We start from the raw sequence: 25,599 nt of genomic DNA, 5'->3' as shown, positions 1-25,599 counted from the left end.
GCTTAATATCTTCATACAGCCATTTGCTCAGCAAGTGACAGAACAACGTGTATATTTCTGTGGCTTATAGTAATACATTGGGCGGGACTTGCAGACTTAGATTTCTAATTTTTGAATAAAAATAACGTAATTACATCATTTTTATTGTATCAAGGATCAGAATGTAAACTATATAAATAATAACGGTCTGCTTTTTGGTTTTATGATGATGATGATCAACCAGATTGCTTGCGTGATAAGTTTATGCATAAACGCTAGCAAACTGCTTGATCACATCATAATTCAAAAATAAGATTGATGTAATCATATTGATGCAATTGTTATTACATCTACATTCTTAAGATTTTGAAGAATTGTGTTGTCATTATACTTAAAATAGAAATTTCTGTAAATTCTTTCAAAACGCTTCTGATCGTTATTTGAAGAGTTATTTAAAGATGATTTTTCTTAGAAGGATAATTTTTGACATTTCTGTACAAGTCTTCTCTGTCATTTCAATAACGAAAAATGGAATTAGGCCTATTTCGATTTTGTTTTTAGTTTCAATGAAACAAATTTTGCTCCATTACGGATGGAAACACACCGCCATCTTATATGACGAAGACGAAGTGTTCTTCCGGCGAGTAGGAAAAAATCTGGCACAGGACTTCCGGAAGGACGACACACTCACTAGGCCGTACGAGAAACCCTTCCCCCGATCCACTGATAACTTCTCTGGTATCCTATCCGAGGCTTCGAGGCATGCTAGAGGTGTGATCGACAAATTTATTTATTTCGATCTTATTCAGCTTTGTCAATGTGCAGTTTTCCTCTTCATTTTTATTTCATATATTTAAATTACTTTTACACTTTAATGTGACAATTACTAAATATCTTCTTTTTGTTTTTTGGCTTTGAAATATAAAAGTTTCTCATCAGGTTTTTTTTATTTGAGCGATGTGTAAAATACTAAAGACTGGTCAAAATAAATGACAAAGCATATTACGAATTGCACATTACTTAATATATATCAAACACAAAGTCTTTGTGTTTATGACGAATACCATTATTTGTGAGCAAATAAACCATTCTTGATGTCAAATTGTATCTTTCAATCTACATTTTACATTATATTATACCCTGCGAGCAGTATTGCAATAATACATTCGAACAGATAGACATTGATCATCAATCTGGAAATGAGTATGAACTGTTAATCTGATAATTTCCATAGAAATGTTAATTGCAAATGTGAATTAATTGATTAGACAGTAAATTGAACTTGGAAATTAATTATTCAAAAGGAGAAACATTTGTAGATCTATGTTACAACGCACTTTGAAAAATTACGCACTTTGAATTTTTTTTTTTCAAAGTGCGTTAATTTAGAACCATATTTAAAAAAAAAAAAAAATGTGTAAGACTTGTTCACTATTCTTGCAAATTTTGATGATATAATTATTTATTATGATAAATAATTATTTGAACCTGGTTGGTTAATTTTCGGGTATGACGTCACTTCAGATCTGAGATTTAGACGTTTTAAAGATTTTTAGGGGTTGTCCTGTTCCCAAAGGTTCTCGTAAATGTTATGTAAGGGAAATGGGTCTTTTAGAAAGAAAAAAGAAATGATTGTGTAATAGTAAAATTTCGTTTTTTTATTTTATTTTATCCACTCTGTTATAAGTTCGGTTGATGTAGGGGTCGATAAGTTGCTTAAAGCATCGCATTTGTTTTAGTAAAAAGGGAGCAATTATGATCTCTCTCTCTCTCTCTAACTATCTATCAATCCATTATTCATCTATCTGGCTATTATGAACAGATATGAAACAATGGCTGAATGCAGTAAAAGTATTACTTTTTTTTAGTGTTTATTATACTGGCACAAGCCCGGCAGTTCAGGGACGTGATGTATTTCGCCTACACACAGAATATGGTTCATGGAGACTACGTGTTCATTACCATTGAACTTTTTCCTAGCGCTCACTGGGGATTCTACAAAAGGTTCACTGATCAATCATACAGTAAGTGATTTTCTTCTTTACAAATAAAAACTTGCTTAAATGAATGTTTATAAAAGAAACATTATCTTTGATTAAAGTCCCCGTTGCTTTCTTGGGGTAAAAACAAGGGCTCGTCACACATGTCACACAGTAATACCCGCAAGTAAGCAAGTACCTCGTACCAGGGTAACTAGCAATAGTTATTAGTCCCCTACCGGTGAAATCGGAGGGGACTATAGGTTTTTCTACATGTACTGTTCAAATAAATGTACAAGTATCAAATTGAACGTAAATATGCGGCCCATGGGCCTTTTGTGTTAGTATTTCATAAATTCGTGACCAGTTTGAACTTGAAGAAATTTAATGGTTCGTAAGTTCTTTTTAAACAGGAGTTTTGGAAAGAATTTTTTAAGGCATATACATTGTATAAATTTTCGGCCCGAGGACGAAAAAGAAAATTCGGAAACCTTATTGCAAATTTACAGAATACCAGTTATCATATTCTAAACGATGATTTTGCTTTTTGCTTTTTGTACAAAAACGTCGTTTTTCGGCTCCTAATTTGCCTCTCGAATAAGAACGATTCTTGAAAAGCAGATTTTTGTAGAAAAACGTCGTTTTTCGACTCCAGAGTGAAAATTAAAACTTTAAAACTATACGCAATTGAATTAAGCAGCAGGCATTGCCTATATAATTTTGTATCACAGACGATTCCTACAAGAATGAATACGTCAGAGTGGCGTACGAATCTGTCCTCATCCTCTCTTTGATGCGACAGGGAGGGGTGCAGCACGACCACTTCAAAAGTGAGGTGCAGGCCCGAGCCTTCAAGGATTATGGCTACATTCTGGACCAAAGCGATACTGTAGGTCACGTTATTTATACATAACCGTAAATTTCTGAAGAGAACGCATATTTAAAAACCAGTACAAGCGTTCTTGTTTAATAAAGCATATTTTCCCATATTGTACTTTTTCCCATTAAAATCAATGAATTCTCATTCACAGGATAATTATTTTATCAGAGCTTTTTATGCCAGTGTTATTTACCTTGCCATTGCATTTAACACAACCATCCAGGAAGGTGGAGATCTGAATGACGGCTATACACTTGCCAGAAAACTCTGGAATCAAACGTACAAAGGTGATCAGAAAAATGCCTGCTTTTGTTGAAAAAACTTTTTAATTTCTCTTCAGAATTCTTAATAACGTATCAGATATATACGTAATGATGATTGTATGACAATATAATTTTATCATCCGGAGGAAATGTTTTAAATGAATGTTTGAATGCCGTGCTGCCCAGTTGGTAAAACGACAAATTCTTCAAGTTTAATACTGCAAGTCCTTGTTTGCTGGGTCTTAAGCTTTTTAGATTTCCTTATGTTTTGCAATGGTCAAACTCCATAAGAATTGTCTACATATATTTTCAAGTTTGTAATTTGGAATAAGTGATATCCGAAAGTACTTTAAATTGTATAATAGAATTATTTTCATCAGACATATAGTGTTGGAAATAGAAAACCCTGTTTAAGAGGCTATGTCAAATGCGCGTTATTATGTTGTAAATTTTGAATTTACTGGTAAATTTTTCATTTACCCCACCTAGTAAATTCAAAATTTACAACATGATAACGTGATGAAAGAGAGTTCTGTCAAACTTTATTTGATTGCTAATGTTTCGGTAGTGCCTGCTCTTGATGAGGTGATAGCTATTGATGAATACGGTGATAGAATTGCGGACTTTGATGTGTTTGATCTGCGAAATAAAAACTCTGATCCGCCTCAATTTGAAGTAAGATTTGTATTTTATTATCAAGCAATTGATCTAATTTGAACGGTTTTTGCTGTTAGAAAACAATGTTATTGTAATATTAATATGTTTCGGAAAAAAATTAACATAGTACCATGACATTGAAAAGCATTAATCTTTTGTTGTCGATGCAGTTTGGTGACTTTTATAGATCACGTGTATATGCAGAAAAGGAAATTGCCTTTTCCAACAATGTTGGAAAATGAAATTATACAAATGATTTATGTACAGGTACCCCGATCCTTACACATATTAATTAAAATTAAATGTAACTCTTGAAAGCCAATGATATGTTACCCTTTTAATGAAGGTTGTAGGAAAGTTTTATGGAGCTACCTTAAACTACAGTCCTGTGGCAGGAATTGATATTAAGTGGATTAAAGGACTTCCGGTGGATGTGCCTGCATGTGGATTTAGTGGAGAGCTCTGTATAAGAAACGGTAAAGGAGCCTTCTAGGATATATTGAAGACACAACACATAATTATTCCGAATTGTTGAATTGATGCAGATCAATATGTTTGCAACTTTTTGATTTTGTTGCTTGTTTGCTGTTTGTTTGTTTTTTTCGATGTTTTATTTAGTTTAAAGAGTACTTTCCGCATGAACTGTATTTGTTTTGTACGAGGGCATAAATATGGGTATCATTTTAAGATGTAAAAAGACAAATCATTCCAAATACATGCAAAATTTGATTGCAGTCACTTTGCTAACTGCCTCAGCGATAGATATTGTCTTCCGAAAGCTTTTTATTAAAATAGAAAATTAGGTGTTATTACTATTTAAATAGTCATAACAACAACTTTTCTATTTAAATATTAATAATAATTAATAATTTGTGGGAAGACAATACATATCTACAGACGTTAAATCGGGTTTATTTTATGGAGAAGAGCAATTCATGCTTACAGTGACATATATGAGTGACGTTTCGGTTATCAATTTCAGTGGATCAAACTACCCTGATCATAGGAATTGGATTCCTATTCATCGTCATAGCATTTTGTATTCTGTTTGTCATAGGATATCATTTCCACAGGTATCGTTGTTTATCTCTCAAGTATATATTATGCCACATACATGTACATATTGTATCTAAGAGTTATTTCAAGTAATATTCACCAAAAAATATCTTGATTTATTGTCTGTCAGTTGAATTCTGGAAAATACGATCATATTAATCAAAGACTTGATATTGTAAAAATATCAACATTTCCAAATATTGATATTCATTTTTAATTACAGAAAGAACCATGCTTTATACGAAATGAAGTGGAAGATAAATTGGGAACATGTTCAGCTTAAGCTCACAGGATCGACAATGGCGTTTGGAAGTTACAAATCTTTTAATACCGTTGTATGTTTATTCCTAATTTATTTCATTTTGTGTAACTTTTATGTGGAACAATATGTGTTTTAACTTTAACGCATTTGCAATTGATCTAAAACATTTTCGAATCATCCCCCCCCCAAAAAAGTCCTCACTTTTCCCATGTCTCCATGTCTCAAATCGCTTAATTCCTTGGAGTTCAAACTTTATGTCAGATTTCCAAAAATTTCTTCGGCAAGTATACCTGACACAGCATATTCATCCTGAATTTGACAGAAAAAAATGTAACTTTTACACTCCGGAAAGGATCCATATTTATTCGTGATTTCTCGCCGTCAGTGACGTTATGATGTAGCACATATTTAGAATTGACTTAAGGAACGATATTGATAGCAACTTTCCCCTCGTACACTTGGCTACAATGACCGAAATGAACATTTGAAATTTTTTTAGAAAAAATGTGTCATTTGTAACCATGGCACCTGATCCCACCTCTGATGTTTTTGGAGGTTCGTGTTTGCTCTGCTCCCGATTTGTATTGTTTTAACAGACTTTGAGCTTGAATATTGTACGTTATCTCCATATTTCATCTAATTCGACTAAAATGGTTTTAAAATGCTTAAACTTTGATGTCGAATAATATGTTTTTTCAAGACAAGTAAGTATTTAGAAGTAAGGCTATGCTCATGTGGGGCAGTCTAGAGAATACACAAGTATAAATATTTTGACAAAATCCCATACCACCGAGTGTTCAATTTGGCTATTCTACAATGATAAGTTTATCTTATAAAATGTATTTGTTTCTAATTATATCTTATGTGTTTCCAACTTTAAGCAAGATTCAGCGAGTGAACCAGACGTTCTATCCACAAGGACCTATGAGACTACTCGCCAAGTTTTCACTACTATCGCTTTCTGCAGAGGAGTTATTGTGGCTATTCGGAAATTCGCTTTTTCTTCCATCGACCTCAATAAAAACAACCTAATTGAATTGAAACAGGTAGAGTCAATTAAAAATGTACATTTTTGTGCTTTAAGATAATAGTTATAATTTACTCCCGGGATAAAAAGCAGTGAGGCGTTCGAATTCATATTACTTGTTTGGTCAGGAAAGTATACAGAAACATTCGAGGAGAAAGAATAAAACACAGCCATACTAAACAATCAATTTCACCTTAAATGTGATAGACATTAAAACAATAAAACGTTTCCAACATATGTGATAATTCTAATATACCCGCTGTACAGAAGGGCAACATATAATAAACGTTTAATATACCTTATCTATGGAGACACTGTAATTTTTCTTCATAGCTGTCTTTTCTTAGACTTGTTTTATTTTAAAGTGAGCGCTTGGACTTTTCCCAAGGACAACGTAAAATATTACATTTTAAGACGTCTTACTTTTGCTTCTAGCAGATGGAAATTTTAAATGTACAAGATTTTTCTGCTGTCATCTTTAATTATCCCAGATTTTGATTTGCAATAAATAAACAATTTCCCTAATTTTCGAACATAATGACATTTTGGAACAGTATGTTCAAATGTTCGTATACCAAATATCAGAAAAAAAAGAATCATAGAAAATTATAGGCAGGTTTTTAAAAGCTTCTAAAAATCAAATAACAATTCCAATTCATTAAAATTCTTTGAAGATATAATTTCAACATGCCTATCAAGCAAGTGTGATGATTCATTTTGAAATTGAAATTGTGAACTTTACATGTCAGTAGGAATTGAAATGAAATTTTCTCAATTTCATTTTAGTTGCTTTCTTTACGGCATACAAATGTTGCCGCTTTCATAGGCGCCTGTGTCGACGTGGGAAAAATATCCGTGATGATGGAATATTGCCCTAAAGGAAGTTTACAGGTATCAACAATGAATCTGTTTCTGTGTTTGTTTTCTTAGAAAATATTTAGTGCTTTGACAATGGTTCGGGTGGGAATCTGTGTTTAATATATAAAAAGCAAAGTAGTTTAATAATGATTTTTTGTCAATGTTTATGACTCTTTTTATAAAATCTTGTTTGCATTTATTTTCTTAAGAAAATTAAATACTGCTTCAGTTATGGTCTTTTCTTATGTTTTATTGTCTAAAAGATGGTAAAGATATTTAAGTTTTACAATGGTATTTGTTTCAGGTTTTACACAGACTTAATAAAAATCAACTATCACAAATGCAATATTCTGTTGCTAAGTGTCTTGAAAAAGTTGACTTCTTTGACAGTGGTCTTTCAAAAATGATTAAACTGTCTTCGGTGACATTCATTTATTTGACAGTAGTCTTGTATCTTTGTATGCTGTCCTAAATGACGCTTATTGCTTTGAAAGGGATCTTGTATCTGCGAATACTGTCCTCTAAGACGCTTACTTCTTTGACAATTGCCTTATATCCATGTATACTCTTCTACTGTTTTGACAGTTGTCTTGTATCTGTGAAAACTGTCTTCACTGAATCCCACTGCTTTGGCAATCATCTTGTATCTGTGTATACTGTCCTACTGTTTTGACAGTAGTATCTGTGTATACTGTACTCAATGTCGCTTACTCTTTGAATATGGTCTTTTATCTGAACAATGTCCTCCGTGACGCCTACAGCACTGAAAGCCGTCATACTGTCCTCAATGACGCTCACTGCTTTGGCAAGCGTCTTGCATCTGTGAATACCTTTTATCAAGTAACCTACTGCTTTTTGAGTCGTCTAGTATCTGCGTTATCTGTCTTCAATGATGCATACTGCTTTTACTCTGGTCTTGTTTCTGCAAATAGTGTCCTTAATGACGTTCACTGCTTTGACAATCGTCTTGTTTATGTGTAAAGGATCCTGAATGACGCCTAAAGCTCTGGTAGCCGTCTTCTATCTGTATATACTGCTCTCAATGATGCCTTCGGCTTTGACATTCGTCTTGTATCAGTTTGTTCTGTCTTCAATGACGCCTGCTGCTTTGACGGTCGTCTTGTATCTGTGTTTACTGTCCTCAATGCTTTGATTGAGTCATCTCCCATCTTATTTTCTGTCCTTGGTGATGGTTCTTTGTTGACAATGGTCTTGTAACGTGTTTACTGTCCTCAATGACTTTACTCGTGTGGAATATTAAATAAAGTAGATATCGTCAAAAAAGGAATATTATAGCGATAATAATTATCGTATTTTTCTTTGTACTATACAGGATATTTTGCAAAACGAAAGCATCGAATTGGACTGGACGTTCAAATGTTCTCTCATCCAAGATATCATTATGGTCAGTAGATATTCCTAGTGAAACACTAATGTGAAACAATTTCTTTTAAATTATCCCAATACTAGGTCTAATATGATACGAGACTTTCTAGTGGTGATGTTTCTTCCACTTTAATGCTTTAATATGAATTTCATCACCATTGTCCTTCATGATATTATTAATTCTCTTTCTTAAAGAATATACCATGACTGTAATAAAATGACAGAAGTTAGTATTATTTTCATGCGTGTTGCGGTCTACACTCTCGATTTTTTATTTCCAGGGAATGAATTACTTGCATGGAAGTGACATCAAAGTTCATGGTCGACTGAGCAGTTCTGCGTGTGTTGTTGACCAAAGGTTCTTGTTGAAATTACGATGTTATGGTCCAAAGTGTTTTTATGAAAAAGAGGCAATAAAAAAATCAACAGTTAATTTTAATAGTATGTATATATACTTCCGTGAAATTGATGCATTTTTATGTGATGTCATTGGATAGAAAATATGAATCATTGTTATGCTTAATCTTAATGATAAATAGTATTGCTTTTGAATTAAACAAGATACATTTAAGTATACATGTACATGTGTATATTTTAAATGAGGTCGGTTATTTAAGGTTATTATCCTTTAAAAAGGTGATTTTTTTAAAATTATAGTGACATTTTCTTTCAAAATGTGTTGAGATACAGTCAGAATTTAATGTCACCGGAACTAGTTTGGATCATATTAAGGACCCTTTATTATGAATACTAGTACTGGATGTTAACATGTATATAAGAATTTATAATTGTCAAAAAAAAACTCTGAAAACTTGAAACTTTTTTATTATAAAGAGTATGAGTATGATAAAGCTTTACAGTCATCGGGGACCAGATGTGACACAAAAGAGGTTCAGTTGTTATTGAGATGTGTGTGTAATTAAAATTTAAGACATCCACATGAATAAGGCTATGATGTTAACTTGATCATCATGCACTGTAAATTTTGGTTCCTTCGAATCATTAGGGTGGGGATGTCAATGTTGAACTGCAATAGAAGTCTAATGTCAATGCCTAAGATTTTGCAGGAATTTGCAAACATTTGTGAATTAGGTGAAATATATGTTTCGTTTTCTAACAATTTGGTAATATTTTCGTAGTATTAAATATGATATCAATCATTGCGGGCTCCGTTTTATTCAGAATTTTTGTGGACGGCCCCTGAAATACTGCGATCGACAGACTGGAGCCCTGGAACACAGAAAGGGGATGTGTACAGTTTTGGAATTATCCTCCAAGAGATTGCAGACAGAACTGCCCCATTCGATAGCTACGCTATGACTGCAGTTGGTACGGGTTTTTTTATCAGATGATCCGTGTCCATTAGAGTTGTAAAATTTATCAATTTAGAGAGGATTAGATTAATTTTTTCATACCAAAATGCAATACTGATGCCTTATTAATAGATTTAAAGGTGATGTCTTCAAATTTAAATCAGATACTGTACACAAAGATTCGTTTTTCAGATAACACAATAACTTATTATGTTCCCCAAACGAAGTTTGGGAACATATTGTTTTTACTCTGTTTCTTATTATTATTATTATTATTATTATTATTTTTCTTCCTGGGTACTTTTTTGTCCGTGAGTGATCTCCGAAACTATTCATCCGATTGAGTTGAAACCTTTTTAGGGTTAATAGGAATGTTATGTAGATTTGCGGAACGAAGGTCATTTTGCGCGCACGTGCATGCACGTGCGTGCGCGTGCAATGAGTAAAATGACCAATATACATGATATAGCCATAACTTTCATATCTTTTGATGAAATACTTTGATACTCAGAATAAAAGGATATATTAATAGTGTAGACAAGATGACATGGTCAGAATGCATATGCATGCACGTGCGCGCATGCGCATTGATTGAAATAACCAATACAATTGATATAGACTTAACTCGGACATTTTTTGATGAATTGCTTTGACACTCAGAATATAAATATATATTAGAAGTGTAGACAAGAAGACTTGATCAGCGCACACATGCATGCACGTGCGTGCACGTGCGTGCGCGTGCAATGAGTAAAATGACAAATATACTTGATATAGCCATAACTTTCATATCTTTTGATGAAATGCTTTGATACTCAGGATATCAGGATATATTAATAGTGTAGACAAAATGACATGGTCAGAATGCATATGCATGCACGTGTGCGCATGCGCAATGATTGAAATAACCTATACAAATGATATAGACTTAACTTGTATATTTTTTGATGAATTGCTTTGAAACTCAGAATATGAATATATATTAGAAGTGTAGACAAGATGACATGATCAGCGCGCACATGCATGCATTTGCATGCACGTGCGTGCGCGTGCAGTGAGTAAAATGACCAATATACTTGATATAGCCATAACATTTCCATTTTTTGATGTAATGCTTTGATATTCAGAATATATAGACAAAGTATAAATGTAGACAAGACGACATTCTCAACATGCATATGCATGCACGTGCGCGCGCATGCAATGTTAAAATGACCAATATACTTGATATAGCTGTATCTTTTATACTTTTTGATGAAATGATTTGATACCAAAAATATTTAGATATATTAATAGTGTTGACAAGATGACACGGTCATCATGGACATGCATGCACGTGCGCGCATGCAATGCGTAAAATGACAGATATACTTAATATAGCCGATTTTTTAAAATCTTTTAATGAAATTTAAATATAAAGATGTATTAAAAGTGTAGACAAGTTGACATGGTCATTTTGTACATACATGCCCGTGCGCGCGCGTGTAATGCGTAAAATACCCAGTATACTTGATTGCCTTATTTAATGAAGCTTACAGGGAATAAGACACCAAAAGGAAGTTGGGGAGCGTTTGGGGAACATCTGTAACGGTCCCCGTTACAATTAATACTAGTTTTAATTTTCTTTCAATCAGATTTCATACATCATGAAATATTCACAAATAATATAAAGTACAATTTTGAAAAATATTTCGTTCAAAAAAATAAATAAATAAATAAATTTAAAATTAAATATATGACATTATTAAATGTGTCTAAAAAAGACAACGAAATTGAAGTGAAAAAAAAAAGAGAAATCCAACGTCATAAATATCATAATATTTAAATAATTCAAGTTATCCTAAACTATGCAAATATATTAATTAAACCAGAAAACTTTTCAAATACTGGAAAAACTTTAGATTTTGCAATATTTTAGATGTAGTCCAAAGGATTAAAAATGTAGAGAATCCACCATTCCGACCACAGCTTAACGACAGATATTCGGACAAATTAAATATACTGATGACGGAATGTTGGTCTGAAAATCCCGATGAAAGGCCTACATTTGACGTCATAATGAAGAAATTCAGAACAATTTTCAGGTAAAAAAAAAAACAAACAAACAAACAAAAAACTTCCAATTCGACATGCTGCAATACTAGCACAAGAACATACCATGGTGTGTAAAATGTTTGCATTATTAAACAAATTTTATGGTTTTTCATGTATATTTGACAATTAAGATTTTTATTTGTAATAAGTTTTATCAAATTTAAAACAAGATGGCTATATATGCCATGACAGACTGGTTTTGAGACCAGCACTTAGAAATTTGATCCGTTTTAAAAAAAAAATGTATTATTATCAGAGTACATGTAATACAACGAGGAGTAATCGTCACAAAATACTTCCTTCTCTGACTTTTGTTCCTTTTCAAAATCATTTCACCAAAATGGCCTATTTCCTTCAGAGGTCGAAGTAATATAATGGACAATCTGATCAGAAGAATGGAACAGTATGCCAACAATCTGGAGGGACTGGTAGAGGAGAGGACAAAGGCTTATGTGGAAGAGAAGCGAAAAGCAGAGAATTTGTTAAATCGCATGCTCCCTAGGTGGGGATATTTTCTTTATTCCCGTTACTTTGTTTTGCTCCCAGCAACAACAATAATGTGATGGATGATCATAAAGTAGCATTGTCTCCTGGGTGACTTTAATTCACTAAATAATGCATAATTGTCAATTTATTAATATTTTTATCGACAATACTGATTGATATCCCGTGTTTCCTTTCATCGACATCATAAAAGTTATTACACATGTAACAAACCTTGGTGTTAACAATTATTTCTTGACATTTTACTTCTTTTTTTTCGATTTTTACATAGTATCGAAATCAATTTAAACAAAAAAAAAAACAAATTCAAATATTTGGTTATAATCTTAATACACATTGACATACTTATATTGTAAATTTTTAGCTCACCTCAGCGATGTTGGGGTAGCTTATGTAATACCCTTGTGGTCATGTTCCAGGTTAAAGTTTTTGAAGCAGAGTTCTTTTCAAGTACTTCTACGCCCTATATTGATCAGAGATAAATGGATGATGCTTTAACTAGTGTGTTTCTTTGTACCAGTTAGGTTTTAGATGCTGCATTTTTAGCCGAAGAATGACCAAGTTAATGTTTTTCTGGAGCAGATTAAAGTTTTTGGAACAGGTCAAAGTTTTGGAGCAGGTATCATTTCAAAGTAACTGGGAGCCTGTATTGGCCAAACTTGCATGAATGATATATCTAAAGATGGACACTACCAGGCTTGCTTTAGTTGCTAGATCTGACCTACATTTTTGGGATGAGTGATCAGGTTAACGTTTTTGGTGCAGGTTCATTCTAAGGTAACTATGAGGCTCATGTTGAACAAACTTGCATGGGTGATGCATCTATTGACTGGACTTGCTTCAAATGCTGGATCTTTCCTAGTATATTTTCCGGATGAGTGACCAGGATAAAGTTTTTGGACTAGGTCCATTACCAAGAAACTATAAGGCCTACCTAAACCTAACTTGCAATGATGATGCATCAAGGAATGCACACTACCAAGCTTACTTCGGATGCTGGATTTGATATACATTTTTTGGATGAGTGACCAGGTTAAAGTTATTAAAGCGCCCTCGTTTCAGTGTAACTTCAAGCCCTAACAGGACCAAACTTGCATGAATTCAGCATCTACGGATGCGCACTATCAGGCTTGATTTTACCTACATTTTCAGGATGAGTTACTAGCTAAAGTTTTTGGAACAGGTTCATGTCAGTGTAACTTCGAGCCCTATCTTGACTAAACATTTATTGATTTTGTACCAAGGGATGCACATTATCAAACTTGTTAAGGATGCTGGATTTTACCTATAATTTCCAGATGAGAGACCAAGTTAATTAAAAGTTTTTGGAGCAGGTTTATTCCCAAGTAACTCTAAGCCCATCTTAGAACAAATTTGCATTGATGATACATCTAAGGATGCACACTACTAGACTTGCTTTAAATGCTGGATCTGACTTTCGTTTTCAAGATTAGTGACCAGGTTAAGTTTTCTGAGCAGGTCCATTCCCAAGTAACTATAAGGCCTACCTGGATCAAACATGTATGGATGATGCATCTAGGAATGTGCACTATCAGATTTGCTTTGGATGCTAGATTTGATCTGCATTTTTTTTATGATTGACCAGGTTGAAGTTTTTAGAACAAGTCCAATCCCAAGTAACTACAAGCCCTACCTGGATCAAACTTGCATAAATTTTGCATCTAGGGATTCACACTACAAGTTATTTGTTTAGGTGGGACTTTGTCTTATTTAAAGATAACATTCGGTGAGATGAGCTCTGTAATCTTTGATTACCTATGTTTACCTTATCCCTTTTGGAACCACTCATTGAACTTCCATCAACTGTCTTTACCTCTGTTAAAAGAGTTTAAAAAGTCGAAATCTACAACCAAGCTTGATATCAATTTCGTATGATAAAAAATGGTCAAATAATTGAAAGTCATATTTCATTATTTTACATATAAGTAAACAATTCCTTTAAGATTTTGGTAATTTTAGAACTTTTATTTTTTTTATAGATCTGTAGCCAAGAGTCTACAGCTAGGACAGTCTGTTGATCCGGAGACGTTTGATGAGGTGACTATTTACTTCAGTGATATCGTCGGCTTCACCGCTCTGGCTGCCAGAAGCACGCCATTAGAGGTGGTAGCCTTCCTAAATGATCTCTACACCTGCTTTGATTCCATTATCAATGACAGAAGAGTATACAAGGTGACTATTGTGCACTGATTTCATCAAAATGCAAATTAACGGGCTTCGGTAAACAATACAAAACACAAGACAATGCCATTGACTTGATCGCATTTATCCTCATCTATCTGTATATATCTATAAAATATTCTTTATCCACATGTAGTTTTTCTTTAAACAAATTTTAAGGATACGTTACACAAACAAAAATTTGATATATATATATATATATATATATATATATATATATATATATATATATATATATATATATATATATATATATATATATATATATATATATATATATATATATATATATATATATATATATTTGGGGTGGCAATCGATTACAAAATTGCTAATCGGTTAACCTCAAGACGTTCCGGCCGATTAACCAGTTAATCGTATCAAAATGCACGTTGTCTTAATTCTTTTTCAAGTAGCTCTGTCCGCATACACAAATAGACCTAAATAAGACGATAGAAGTTAAAACATTCCATCAGTCTTGATTCTGGATCAGAAAAATACGGGTACATATTTTTTATTTAAATTTCAGTAGACAAGAAAAAATTGAGAAAACCATGAAAAAAAGCCTAAGAAATCTTTGATAATTTTCCAGAGCAGATGTCACAAAAGTTCTTTCTGCATTTTCACTATGATAACCAAAACTACATGAACTCTATAGCCCTTAATTTACAATGTTTGTTTAATAATTACATGTAAATTGGATTGAAAACTGAAAACGACAAACACACCAATTCACAGTGTTCAGTGATTCAATTATTATCATTAAAGAATTACAGGACAGTCGGGGTAACGACATGGTGTTTTCACAATAATTAACACTACATAAACTGACCAGTTACGCAATGGTCTCTATCTGGAGATTATTAATTACATGTACGTCTAAATTAGATCCTTTTAATCCTAAATGATCATCCTTTGTGCAGAGATTTCTTTTTTTAAAATAACTTTTTTAAAAATGTGTTCAATTTAACAAATATTTTATTTTTTCCGATTAACCGATTACAGATTTTCTAATCGATTGCCATCGTTCCGACCGAGTAATCGGTTAACCGGTTATAAATTGCCATCCCTAATATATATATATATATATATATATATATATATATATATATATATATATATATATATATATATATATATATATATATATGTAGACTCATTTTGAATAGAAATGACATAAATAGTAAATCCCGAATATTTCAGGTGGAAACCATTGGTGATGCTTACATGGTTGTGGCAGGCTTGCCAGAAAGGATAGGACCTTACCACGCCACAGAAATTGCCGATATGGCATTGACAATCAAAGATAAAGTACAGACATTCACAATAAGACATCTCATTGACGAACAGCTCAAAATACGAATAGGACTCCACTCAGGTATCTTTAATTGTGACAACAGATTACGTGGTGTTGCAAGTGATGATGATTCAACGACATAATTATAGTACACTGTAGCTGTAAAAATAGTATGGTATATGAAATATGGTATCTTATACCAACACAAATAGTTTGCAAATGAAAGAAGAAATTGTAAATATTAGAACTGAGATGTAAGATACACGGGGGATTGTAAGTTTTCAATTTCAGATGTAAAATTAGAAACACCTTAAGTTTACCACAGATATTTTGTCTACTCCAGGCACAGTAATTGCTGGGGTTTGTTTAACCACGTCGCTTCATAGTTTGTTTGTTGTCTACCCTAGGTAGAGTTGTATCTGGAGTTGTTGGTTAGCTATGCCACTTAATTGTTTGTTTGTTGTCTATTCTAGGTAGAGTTGTATCTGGAGTTGTTGGTTAGCTATGCCACTTAATTGTTTGTTTGTTGTCTATTCTAGGTAGAGTTGTATCTGGAGTTGTTGGTTAGCTATGCCACTTAATTGTTTGTTTGTTGTCTATTCTAGGTAGAGTTGTTGCTGGATTTGTGGGGTTAACCATGTCACGATATTGTTAATTGTCTATTCTAGTTAGAGTTGCTGTTGGATTTGTGGGGTTAACCAATGTCACAAAATTGTTTATTGTCTATTCTAGGTAGAGTTGTTGCTGGATTTGTGGGGTTAATCATGTCTCGTTATTGTTTGTTTGTTGTCTACTATATGTATAGTTGTTGCGAGATTTGCGGGGTTATTATTTGTTGTTTATAATATTATAGGTTCAGTTGTTGCTGGAGTAGTGGGGTTAACAATGCCGCGGTATTGTTTGTTTGGGGACACAGTTAATACAGCATCGAGGATGGAGTCCACGGGGGAAGGTAAGACTTTCTATAATGTCAGATAGAGCTGTATGTCACTATAAATACACGATCAGAAAGGTAGATCAATAGATCTCCAGATACAGCTGCATGTCACTATAAATAAACGATCAGAAAGTGAGATCAATAGATCTCCATTTATTTGAATGTTGCCTGCATTAAATAGAGGAATGTGGTATTGGACATTACCAATAATGGCTGGAAAAGAACCTGTTTTAAGAAAAGTTGTAGCTCAATCTTATAAAAAGTAATTGTAATTAATTAAATAAACCCCCTTCTTGGTCTGCCACTGTGAAAGAGTAATAAATTTATCAAAGGGACCTATCTGAAAGAAATTGGCCTTTTCAAAGATTTTCAAACTTGAAGGTAAAACCCCCAGTTGAGTTAAAAAAAACCCAGAAGTTTTTTTTTATGCCCCCGTATCGAAGATTCGGGGGTATATAGTTTTTGCCCTGTCCATCCGTCTGTCTGTCTGTCTGTTTGTCCGCAAAAACTTTAACATTGCCCATAACTTTTGATTGGTTGGAGCTATGGCTTTCATATTTTACATGTGTATTCCTTGTGACAAGACCTTTCTTTGGGTACCACCATATTTGACCTTGACCTTGGAGTTTGACCCAGTTTTGCAAAATTTTACCCAACTTTAGCCTTGGCCATAACTTTTGAACAATTGGTGTTAGGGCTTTCATACTTCACATGTGTAATCCTTGTGACAAGACCTTTACCAACAAATTTGACCCTTTGACCTACTTTAAAAAAACTTTAACATTGGTCATAACTTTTGAAAGTTTGGTGCTATGGCTTTCATACTTCACATATGTAATCCTTGTGACAAGACCTTTCTTTGGATACCAACAACTTTGACCCTTTGACCTTGACCTTGGAGATTGACCTACTTTTGAAAACTTTGACCTTGTCCATAACTTTTGTACCCTTGCAGCTAGGGCTTTCATACTTCACATATATAATCCTTGTGACAAGACCTTTCTTTGGATACCAACAACTTTGACCCTTTGACCTTGACCTTGGAGTTTGACCTACTTTTGAAAAAATTTAAAATTGGCCATAACTTTTGAACTTTTGGTGCTACGGCTTTCATACTTCACATATGTAATCCTTGAGACATGACCTTCCTTTGGATACCAACAACTTTGACCCTTTGACCTTGATCTTGGAGATTGACCTACTTTTGAAAAACTTTGACCTTGGTCATAACGTTTGAACCGTTGCAGCTAGGGCTTTCATACTTCACTTATATTGTCCTTGTGACAAGACCTTTCTTTGGATACCAACAACTTTGACCCTTTGACCTTGACCTTAGAGTTTGACCTACTTTTGAAAAATTTTAACCTTGGCCATAACTTGAGAACAGTTAATGGTAGGGCTTTCATACTTCACATATATAATCCTTGTGACAAGACCTTCCTTTGGATACCAGCAATTTTGACCCTTTGACCTTTACCTTGGAGTTTGACCTACTTTTGGAAAACTTTATCCTTGGCCATATCTATTGAACATTGGTGCTAGGGCTTTCATACTTCACATATACAATTCTTGTGACAAGACCTTCCTTTGGAGACCAACAATTGTAATCCATTGACCTTGACCTTGGAGTTTGACCTTCTTTTGAAAAACTTAAACCTTGGTCATAACTTTTGAACGATTGGTGCTTCAGCTTTCATATTTCACCAGTATATTTCTTGTGAGAAGGCCTTTCCTTAGACACCATTAATTTTGACCAGTTGACCTTCACCTGGATGTTTGACTTACTTTTGAAAAAACTTTAACCTTTTCCATATCTATTCAATGGTTGCTGCTAGGGCTCTCATATTTCACAGGTATATTCCTCGACACAAGACCTTACTTTGGGTACCAACTACATGTATTTGATTTGCATTCGAGAAAGTTTAACCTTTGCTATAAGTTGCCATACGGGGGCATCAGTGTTTCACAAACACATTTTGTTTATAATTTTTTTTCGTTGGCTAGCCATTCAACAATGGAGACAAAGTAATCTAAAGGAATATCTACATACTTTACATAATTCTGAGCTTATTTTAAACCGCGATGTATCGTCAATTTATTTCTTATCCATATCTAAAATTTCTTTTCAGCTATGAAGATACATATATCTGAATCAACAAAGTTAATACTTGAAAAATCCTACGAATATAAAATTCTAGAGAGGGGTGAAACTGATATAAAAGTAAGGGAGTATATAGAGTTGCTCCCCTTGTAAATTTTGTCGGCAAAAAATATTTTTAAAAAATAAAAATGTATTAATATTCTAACAATTAAGACATGTTTAACAATCCATCGCCTTGTAAATACGGAAGTTCACAATAAATTTTCTTGAGTGTGTTGCCATTAATAGATGTTGACATAAGATATCTCTTCATTTTCTAGGGGAAAGGCCTGATGAAAACATTTTGGTTGGAAAGATGACATTAAGAAACTAAGAGGCTTTTCACAATCAATTACATTTCGGTGAAGAAACACATTTTCTTGTTATTTGTGGTTCTGATATTAAAGTATTCTTTCTTGTGTAAAACAATTGTTCAATTGAAGGGTCAAACCTTCTTTTAAGGGGAGATAAGAATGAGTGAAAATTTAATGGTATTTCAAAAATCTTCTTCTCAAGAAACACTGAGCCAGAAAAGCTTGAAATTACGTGAAACTTCTTTACTTAGTGTAAATTCAACTCCAAATCATGACCTTCAGAGGTAGGGTGGGGCCACGATAGGCGATAAAAGTTTTGTAAACATGGGATTGTACAGTAAAACACACTTATAACTAAGTGCCTGGGACGGCAATTCATTATAAGCGTGTTCGCCATGAGCATGCTTTACCGTATAAGAAAAAAATCTTCAAAAATCTTCTTCTCAAGAACCACTGGGCAAGAAAAGTTGAATCTTATGTGAAAGTTTCATTACATAATATAGAAACAAATTTATTCTTTCAAAACTCTACTCCTCCTTCAGTTTTGATGCGACAAGTAGACTAGACTAGTCTACATATTTGTCAGTTTTCTTCTTCAATCAAATTTTGTCCTTTTGATAAGGTCAAGGTCAATCTTTACATCAAAATATACCTAGGAATCCTTTGACATTATGATTTCAAACTAGAAGACATTTACACAAAATGCACTGAACCAAAATTTTGACCTTGACTTCTTTCTTCATTCAAGGTCAAATTGAGAAAAACACCTCCAAATCATAACTTAAGAACCCTTTGACATTGAAACTTCAATCTTGGAACATGGAAAGGTGGTATGGAGAAAGGGTACATGTCAACAAAATGTTTAACCTTGACTCATTTATAAAGGCAAGGTCAATCTTTTACAATATAATTCAGGGCATAATCTGAGAACCCTTTGACATTATAAATTCAAATTTGGAACATAGATAGAAGACATTGACAAAGATTTGCTGCATCATTTTTTTTTACCTTGACCCTTTCCTTATTCTAGGTCAAATTAAGAAAAAAGACAACAAGATCATAACTCATGAAATCTTTGACATTAAGACTTTAAACGTCATTTAAACGCCAGGGTGAAAATGAAAATTCCGAAACCTTATTGCACATGTACAGGACACCAACAATCATCTTCCAAAAGATGATTAGGCTACTGTGTAAAATGTAAGAGGAGTTCTGGAAACCAGGGTCTTTTTTTATATAAAACGTCATTTTTCAACCCCCATTTGACCCGCAGGGTGAAAATGAAAATTTCGAAACCTTATTGCACATCTACAGGACACCACCAATCATCTTCTAAAAGATTAGGCTACTACGTAAAATGTAGGAGTTCTGGGAACCAGGCTTTTGTAGAAAAAGCGTCATTTTTTTTATCCCCGTTTTGTCCCCAGGGTTAAATTGAAAATTCCAAAACCTTATTGCACATCTATAGGACACCAACTATCATATTCCAAAGTCTACTTAAAATGTAGGAGAAGTAAGATTAAGAAGAAAGTGTGACAGACAGACAGACAGAAATGGGTAACAACAGTATACCAAAACTTTCTTTAGAAAGTGAGGATATTAAAAAAAACAGAAACATCTCTTATAAAATGTGAATTTATTTTGAGGTAATAACTGAACAAACTGAATTTGAAGATGATGCATACTAAATATAACCAATCTCTAAGGAAGAAATGCAGGTGCAGTGTAAGTTTTAGGGTTACCTCCAAATTAAGATAAAAGTCTCACAACTTTAAGTCAAGTTCATAAAAAATCAGCTTTAAGTACCTACAATTCATCATTTAAAAAATGTACCATCATTTAATTAACCATTTCTCAAACAATGGTTGAACATTAAATTTAATGGTAGGTTTCTCTTTTGTTATAATAGGTCATCGTTTACAACAAGGAATTGTAGCATCTTCTTTAGAACTGTCAATACTTACTGCTAACTACGAAGTAATACAAACATTTAAATATTTAAATATAACTAGTTAAGCAAGATTACCACATTCACATACATGTATTTGTTCTCCTAAACTGTTGTTTATCCAGTTAATACAACCATATAGAAAAAAAATAGTGCTCACAAAGAGGTAGGCTTATAAAAATTAATTATCTTTGCTGTTTAAGTTTGGTTTTCTTTGACAAACCAGCTTTACCAATTTACAAATCATTTCGTCATTACAATTACTATATAGTTTGTATGACTGTATGAATTTGTATTCAGCAACTAATGTATAATTTCTATTCCCTGACCTTGCTATTTTCAACAACCTGATGAAAAAAACTTCAACCATCTTGTAATTCAGTGACCCCTAACAATATACAGAGGATAGTAAAAATATCAGGATTTGCAGTTTGTATCCAAATACAATAGCACCATATGAAATACGAACATTCAAAACTTGTGTACATGGCGAATATACATACATTTGACAAGTTGAATAATGAATAAAGAGGTGAAAATGTGAAGCTAGTGAAACAATATCAAAAAATAATAAAAAGCATTTATCTAATTATTGCTGTTAACTTCCATATTAATTGAACAGATGAAAATTAAAAATGAATCAAGAGATTTCTATTCCATCTGACCTAAAACTTGTTTTATAAAGCACACGATAATCACTGTATATTATGTCAGATCAATAGAAAGGTACCAATACACTTAAATGTACTACAAAAATGTAGCTGTATTATGCCCTATTTTAAAGCTTTTATCTTTGTTCTGCTGCAAAGTTCTCAATTCTTTCTGCTACCTCTGAGAGTAGCATATTTTTTTAATAAGTGAAGGACAAAGTTTTTAGTAACACACAATGAAAAATAAAGATTATGTTATATTTGTCTTAAGATTATGTTCATCTTGAATAAAGAAAACTGACACACATAATTGTAAATACTTGATCTTCAGCAGGCATTAACATCACAGTTATAACATATGAGCATTATGTATAAACCATGCTATAAAATGAGAGACATAAAAAGTCTAGAACACATGCGACTATTAGATATATTACAATAAAATATGTGAATATACATATTGGACAAAGTACATACAGTCATGCACTTTACAACAGAATGGGACATGACTGCTTACCTAATCTAATTAATACAAAATCTTCACAAGACTGAAACAAACAAGTTCTTGTGCCTAATACATCCCTGCTAATATAATATACCTTGGCAACCTTATGCAGGTATGAAAATTAAAACACTTGTACATACCATTTTGACATGTAATAAATATCCATAGAAAACTGTAAATAAAAGCTATAGTATACACTATAAAAACACAACATTGCCTCCATCTCACTGGGTCTACGGTATATTAGTCTGGTATTGATTATAACATAAATCTGAACCTCAAAAGTCGGTATTCCCTTTAAAGTAGTAATGCAGAGTAAAATTATTACGTTATTATGTGGAAAATGTCCCATGATTCCTGATACAAACATAGTTAAACACACTCACAGCTGGCTCAGACACCATCACTACATTTTCTTTTTTATGTTTGGATTGACAGATTGATACATCAAGGCTGGTATCACAGATTATATATATATCTTATAATAATGCTGACCACATCTATATCAATGTAATACCGATACTCCTCCACTGAAGATAACAAAATTTGATCCCTATCTACAATCCACAGACTTCTCTACAGCTCTATCTGTTATAACTCACAGTGATAAATCTATATCAACCTTAGGTCTTACAGTTGTAATACTCTGTAGCTTTATCATTAATGGCTTGTAGATACTCAGCCATTCGTCGATTTAGTTCATCAATATCTGTGGAAAGTTTGTTTAGTCTCTTCTCATTCGTATCAAAGTTCTGCTGCATTTCTGAAATGGAAACAAATCTGCCTGTTTTTCACATTGCTTTGGATCCTTCAAGACAAATACAAGAGTTTGTTTAAATGCTAAAGAGCTAAAAACTTTTAATTTCTTCTCTCTCTTAAATTTGTTACCAATTAATGTATTCAAGATAAATGTAAATCAAAAATACATGAATATTAAAGCATTAAAAGTGAGGTACCAATGTGTACCGTTCATGTTTAAATGAATATGAATTCAACTTGTATCAGTTTTCTCTTAAGTACTTACCAGCTAAATTCTTTAATTTGGCAGTTGTATCTAAGGCAAGTTTATCAGCCCTTTTCTTGAGAATCTCAGCTCGAGACTGAGCTTGAGTTGTGAGATTGTATCTTGAGTTCAGAGTTTGAGCAGTGTCATTATACTTTGTCTGCAATTTGTTGGCAGCCTAAAAAAAAACAGATTTCATAACATGTTCACAAAAATATTTAAAAAAAAGGAAGATGTTTTCTTTTAGCAGAAGTCTCTGTTAAGGTTAGCTCTGATGATTCAAATTTCTGAAAGTTTAGCAAACAAAGATGTTGATTTCCTTAACTTTACTCTGAAGTTTTCATCAACCTTTACAAGATTTGAAGGAAGGTTGTGTATGGGAGAAAAATGATCAGATTCTTCTGTTTAGTAACCAGTTCCATTACTGACCTCCTCTGTTTTCTGTGCGAGCCTCTCGGCCTCCTGTGCTGCCCTCTCAGCGTTGGCCACCTTCTGCTCATTCTCTATATACTTTCCCTGTAGATCCCTCAGTCTCCCTCTCAGAGCTCCCAGTAATGTTAGAGATTGGTTAGACTTGTCTGTGGCTGCTGCTGTCTCTGACTCAATCTAAAACAGCAGAAATTCAGTAATCATTGTTCATAATGCAATATCAAATGTGATACCTCCTTTAGATGAACATGGCATGTGCATTACTGGAATGCTCATTAAAAATATCAAGTTGAACAGCACGATCATGTACTTTTTCAAATAAAACATACTGTGCAGTCTCTATAGAAAGATCATTTATTAAAATTCTACTTCTATTTTTCAATTATTTAGCCATTTAAGTCAATAATAAAGATAGCACCATTTTACCCAAAGCTGAACAAATCAACTGTAAATTAGCTATACTTGACTTGCTCATACCCTGTTTAATACACTAATAAGTTAAATGAGATATGTATAGCATCTAGGATCTCAATTTCAGCCTGACTGATAAAGTCCAAGCCATTTTCACACAGACAAATCAATCCTCCAAAAATGACACACAGTTGTGCCTGACCTCCTTATTCCCTTGTTACACTCATTACCTGTGTGAGGTACTGCTCAGCGTCCAGTATGTCAATGTCTGCCTGGCTGATGGCTGCCTGAGCTGCCTCTTGGGCAGATGTGGCCCCCTTCAGATTCGCCTGTACATCCTCTGCCTTCTCCAAAATGGACTTAGCATCAGCCCTGTACAAATAATAAGTAATTTGTCACACTTATAAAATAAGTATCATTATTCTAAATATTTTACTTTTTATTCCAAGTGAAGAAACATAACTAGGGCAATCACCATCAGGGTTTAGTTTTTATGATAACTCTATCCTGGCAAATACATTAAATATATTGACTTACTCAGCCGTTTCTGCTCTGTCCTTCAGTCCTTTGGCCCTGGCTAAGTCACTGCTGGTCTCAGCTAGAATATCATCAATATTCTGGAGTCCCTGTATGGTTACATTAATCTGCTGAGCCAAATCCATAATCTGCTGAGGGGTCAAAGAAATGCTCATTGCCAGCACTTCCTCTGCAATCTGTTATAAAAAAAAAACAAGTAGGGGACCGTGATGTTACTGATTTCTCTTGTAGAATAGAGATAATTACAATAACAATCTGTATCAAAATGCTATATACATACACTTCAACATTAAACATGAAAGTATGAATGAATTTCATTGAAATTCAATGTCAACATTCTAAGACAATTTTATATATAAAACATTAGAGTACAAATAAATTTTCCTTAAATTCAATGTCAATAAAGATGAAAAAATACAGGTGACTCTCGATCTCTCGAAGTTCAAAGGACCGCAAGAAAAGATCGAGAGATCGAGGGGTTCGAGAGATAGAAAGTGAATGAAATCCGGAATTTTCAGTTCCGATCATCATTGTTCTACTATTATGAATACCGGAAGTATATTTTGATAATGTCGTTGCACATTTTCATTCGTATTTTACAGGTAATTCACTTGATTTCAACAACAATGATTGTATTTTGAATAAATAAAGTGATCTTTTTAAGTTTTAGTATTTATTTGTTCCCATTTCATGATTACATGGAACCTGAGTAGCGATCGTCGGTTTGGCTACCCCCCGGGCTTGATCGAGTCCTTCACCAGATTTCTCGTGTTACATCGTATTAAATAGGTATTCAGTTCTTGAGATAGGATTTCTTGTGCAATGCTTGTCATTCTTGGATTACGTACTAGACTCTTAATAAACTTCCATAATTTATGGAAAATTATTGACACATCTATTAAATTATTTTCTAAAAATTATCATCTCGCTGTCAAGTCAAAATAAATTGTGAAGCAATCCGTTTATAA

At 33.3% G+C, this 25,599-nt stretch overlaps 2 protein-coding genes across 3 annotated transcripts in view; one reads left to right on the top strand and one right to left on the bottom strand.

Moving 5' to 3' along the window:
• Positions 1-545: 545 nt before the first annotated feature.
• LOC133195850 (atrial natriuretic peptide receptor 1-like) lies at positions 546-19,647 on the top strand (the record flags this gene model as incomplete). Its single annotated transcript, XM_061331810.1, has 21 exons — positions 546-750; positions 1,848-2,003; positions 2,690-2,847; positions 2,990-3,125; positions 3,670-3,776; positions 4,105-4,234; positions 4,741-4,831; positions 5,038-5,146; positions 5,958-6,122; positions 6,890-6,994; positions 8,295-8,366; positions 8,629-8,788; positions 9,530-9,676; positions 11,579-11,744; positions 12,113-12,256; positions 14,259-14,451; positions 15,664-15,838; positions 16,611-16,709; positions 18,824-18,915; positions 19,116-19,147; positions 19,608-19,647. Coding segments are annotated over exons 1-21 (2,682 nt in total), but the record flags the coding sequence as incomplete, so codon positions are not given.
• Positions 19,648-20,769: 1,122 nt separating this feature from the next.
• The window catches only part of LOC133195846 (laminin subunit beta-1-like), a 75,479-nt gene continuing 70,649 nt past the window's right edge, over positions 20,770-25,599 (bottom strand). For both annotated transcript variants that reach the window (XM_061331804.1, XM_061331803.1), the window contains 5 exons: positions 24,632-24,807; positions 24,325-24,466; positions 23,684-23,860; positions 23,276-23,432; positions 20,770-23,014 (listed from right to left, as the gene is read on the bottom strand). In XM_061331804.1, the coding sequence (XP_061187788.1) occupies positions 22,875-23,014; positions 23,276-23,432; positions 23,684-23,860; positions 24,325-24,466; positions 24,632-24,807 (792 nt within the window). In that variant the 3' untranslated portion in view covers positions 20,770-22,874. The remainder of the gene's footprint in view (positions 23,015-23,275; positions 23,433-23,683; positions 23,861-24,324; positions 24,467-24,631; positions 24,808-25,599) is intronic.

Source organism: Saccostrea echinata, unplaced genomic scaffold (genome assembly GCF_033153115.1).
Source record: "Saccostrea echinata isolate AGI-Se365-2 ecotype Australia unplaced genomic scaffold, CSIRO_AGI_Sech_v1 ptg000029l, whole genome shotgun sequence".
NCBI lineage: Eukaryota > Metazoa > Mollusca > Bivalvia > Ostreida > Ostreidae > Saccostrea > Saccostrea echinata.
Note: the sequence above shows the minus strand (reverse complement) of the source record. Positions and strands in the feature narration are given on the sequence as shown.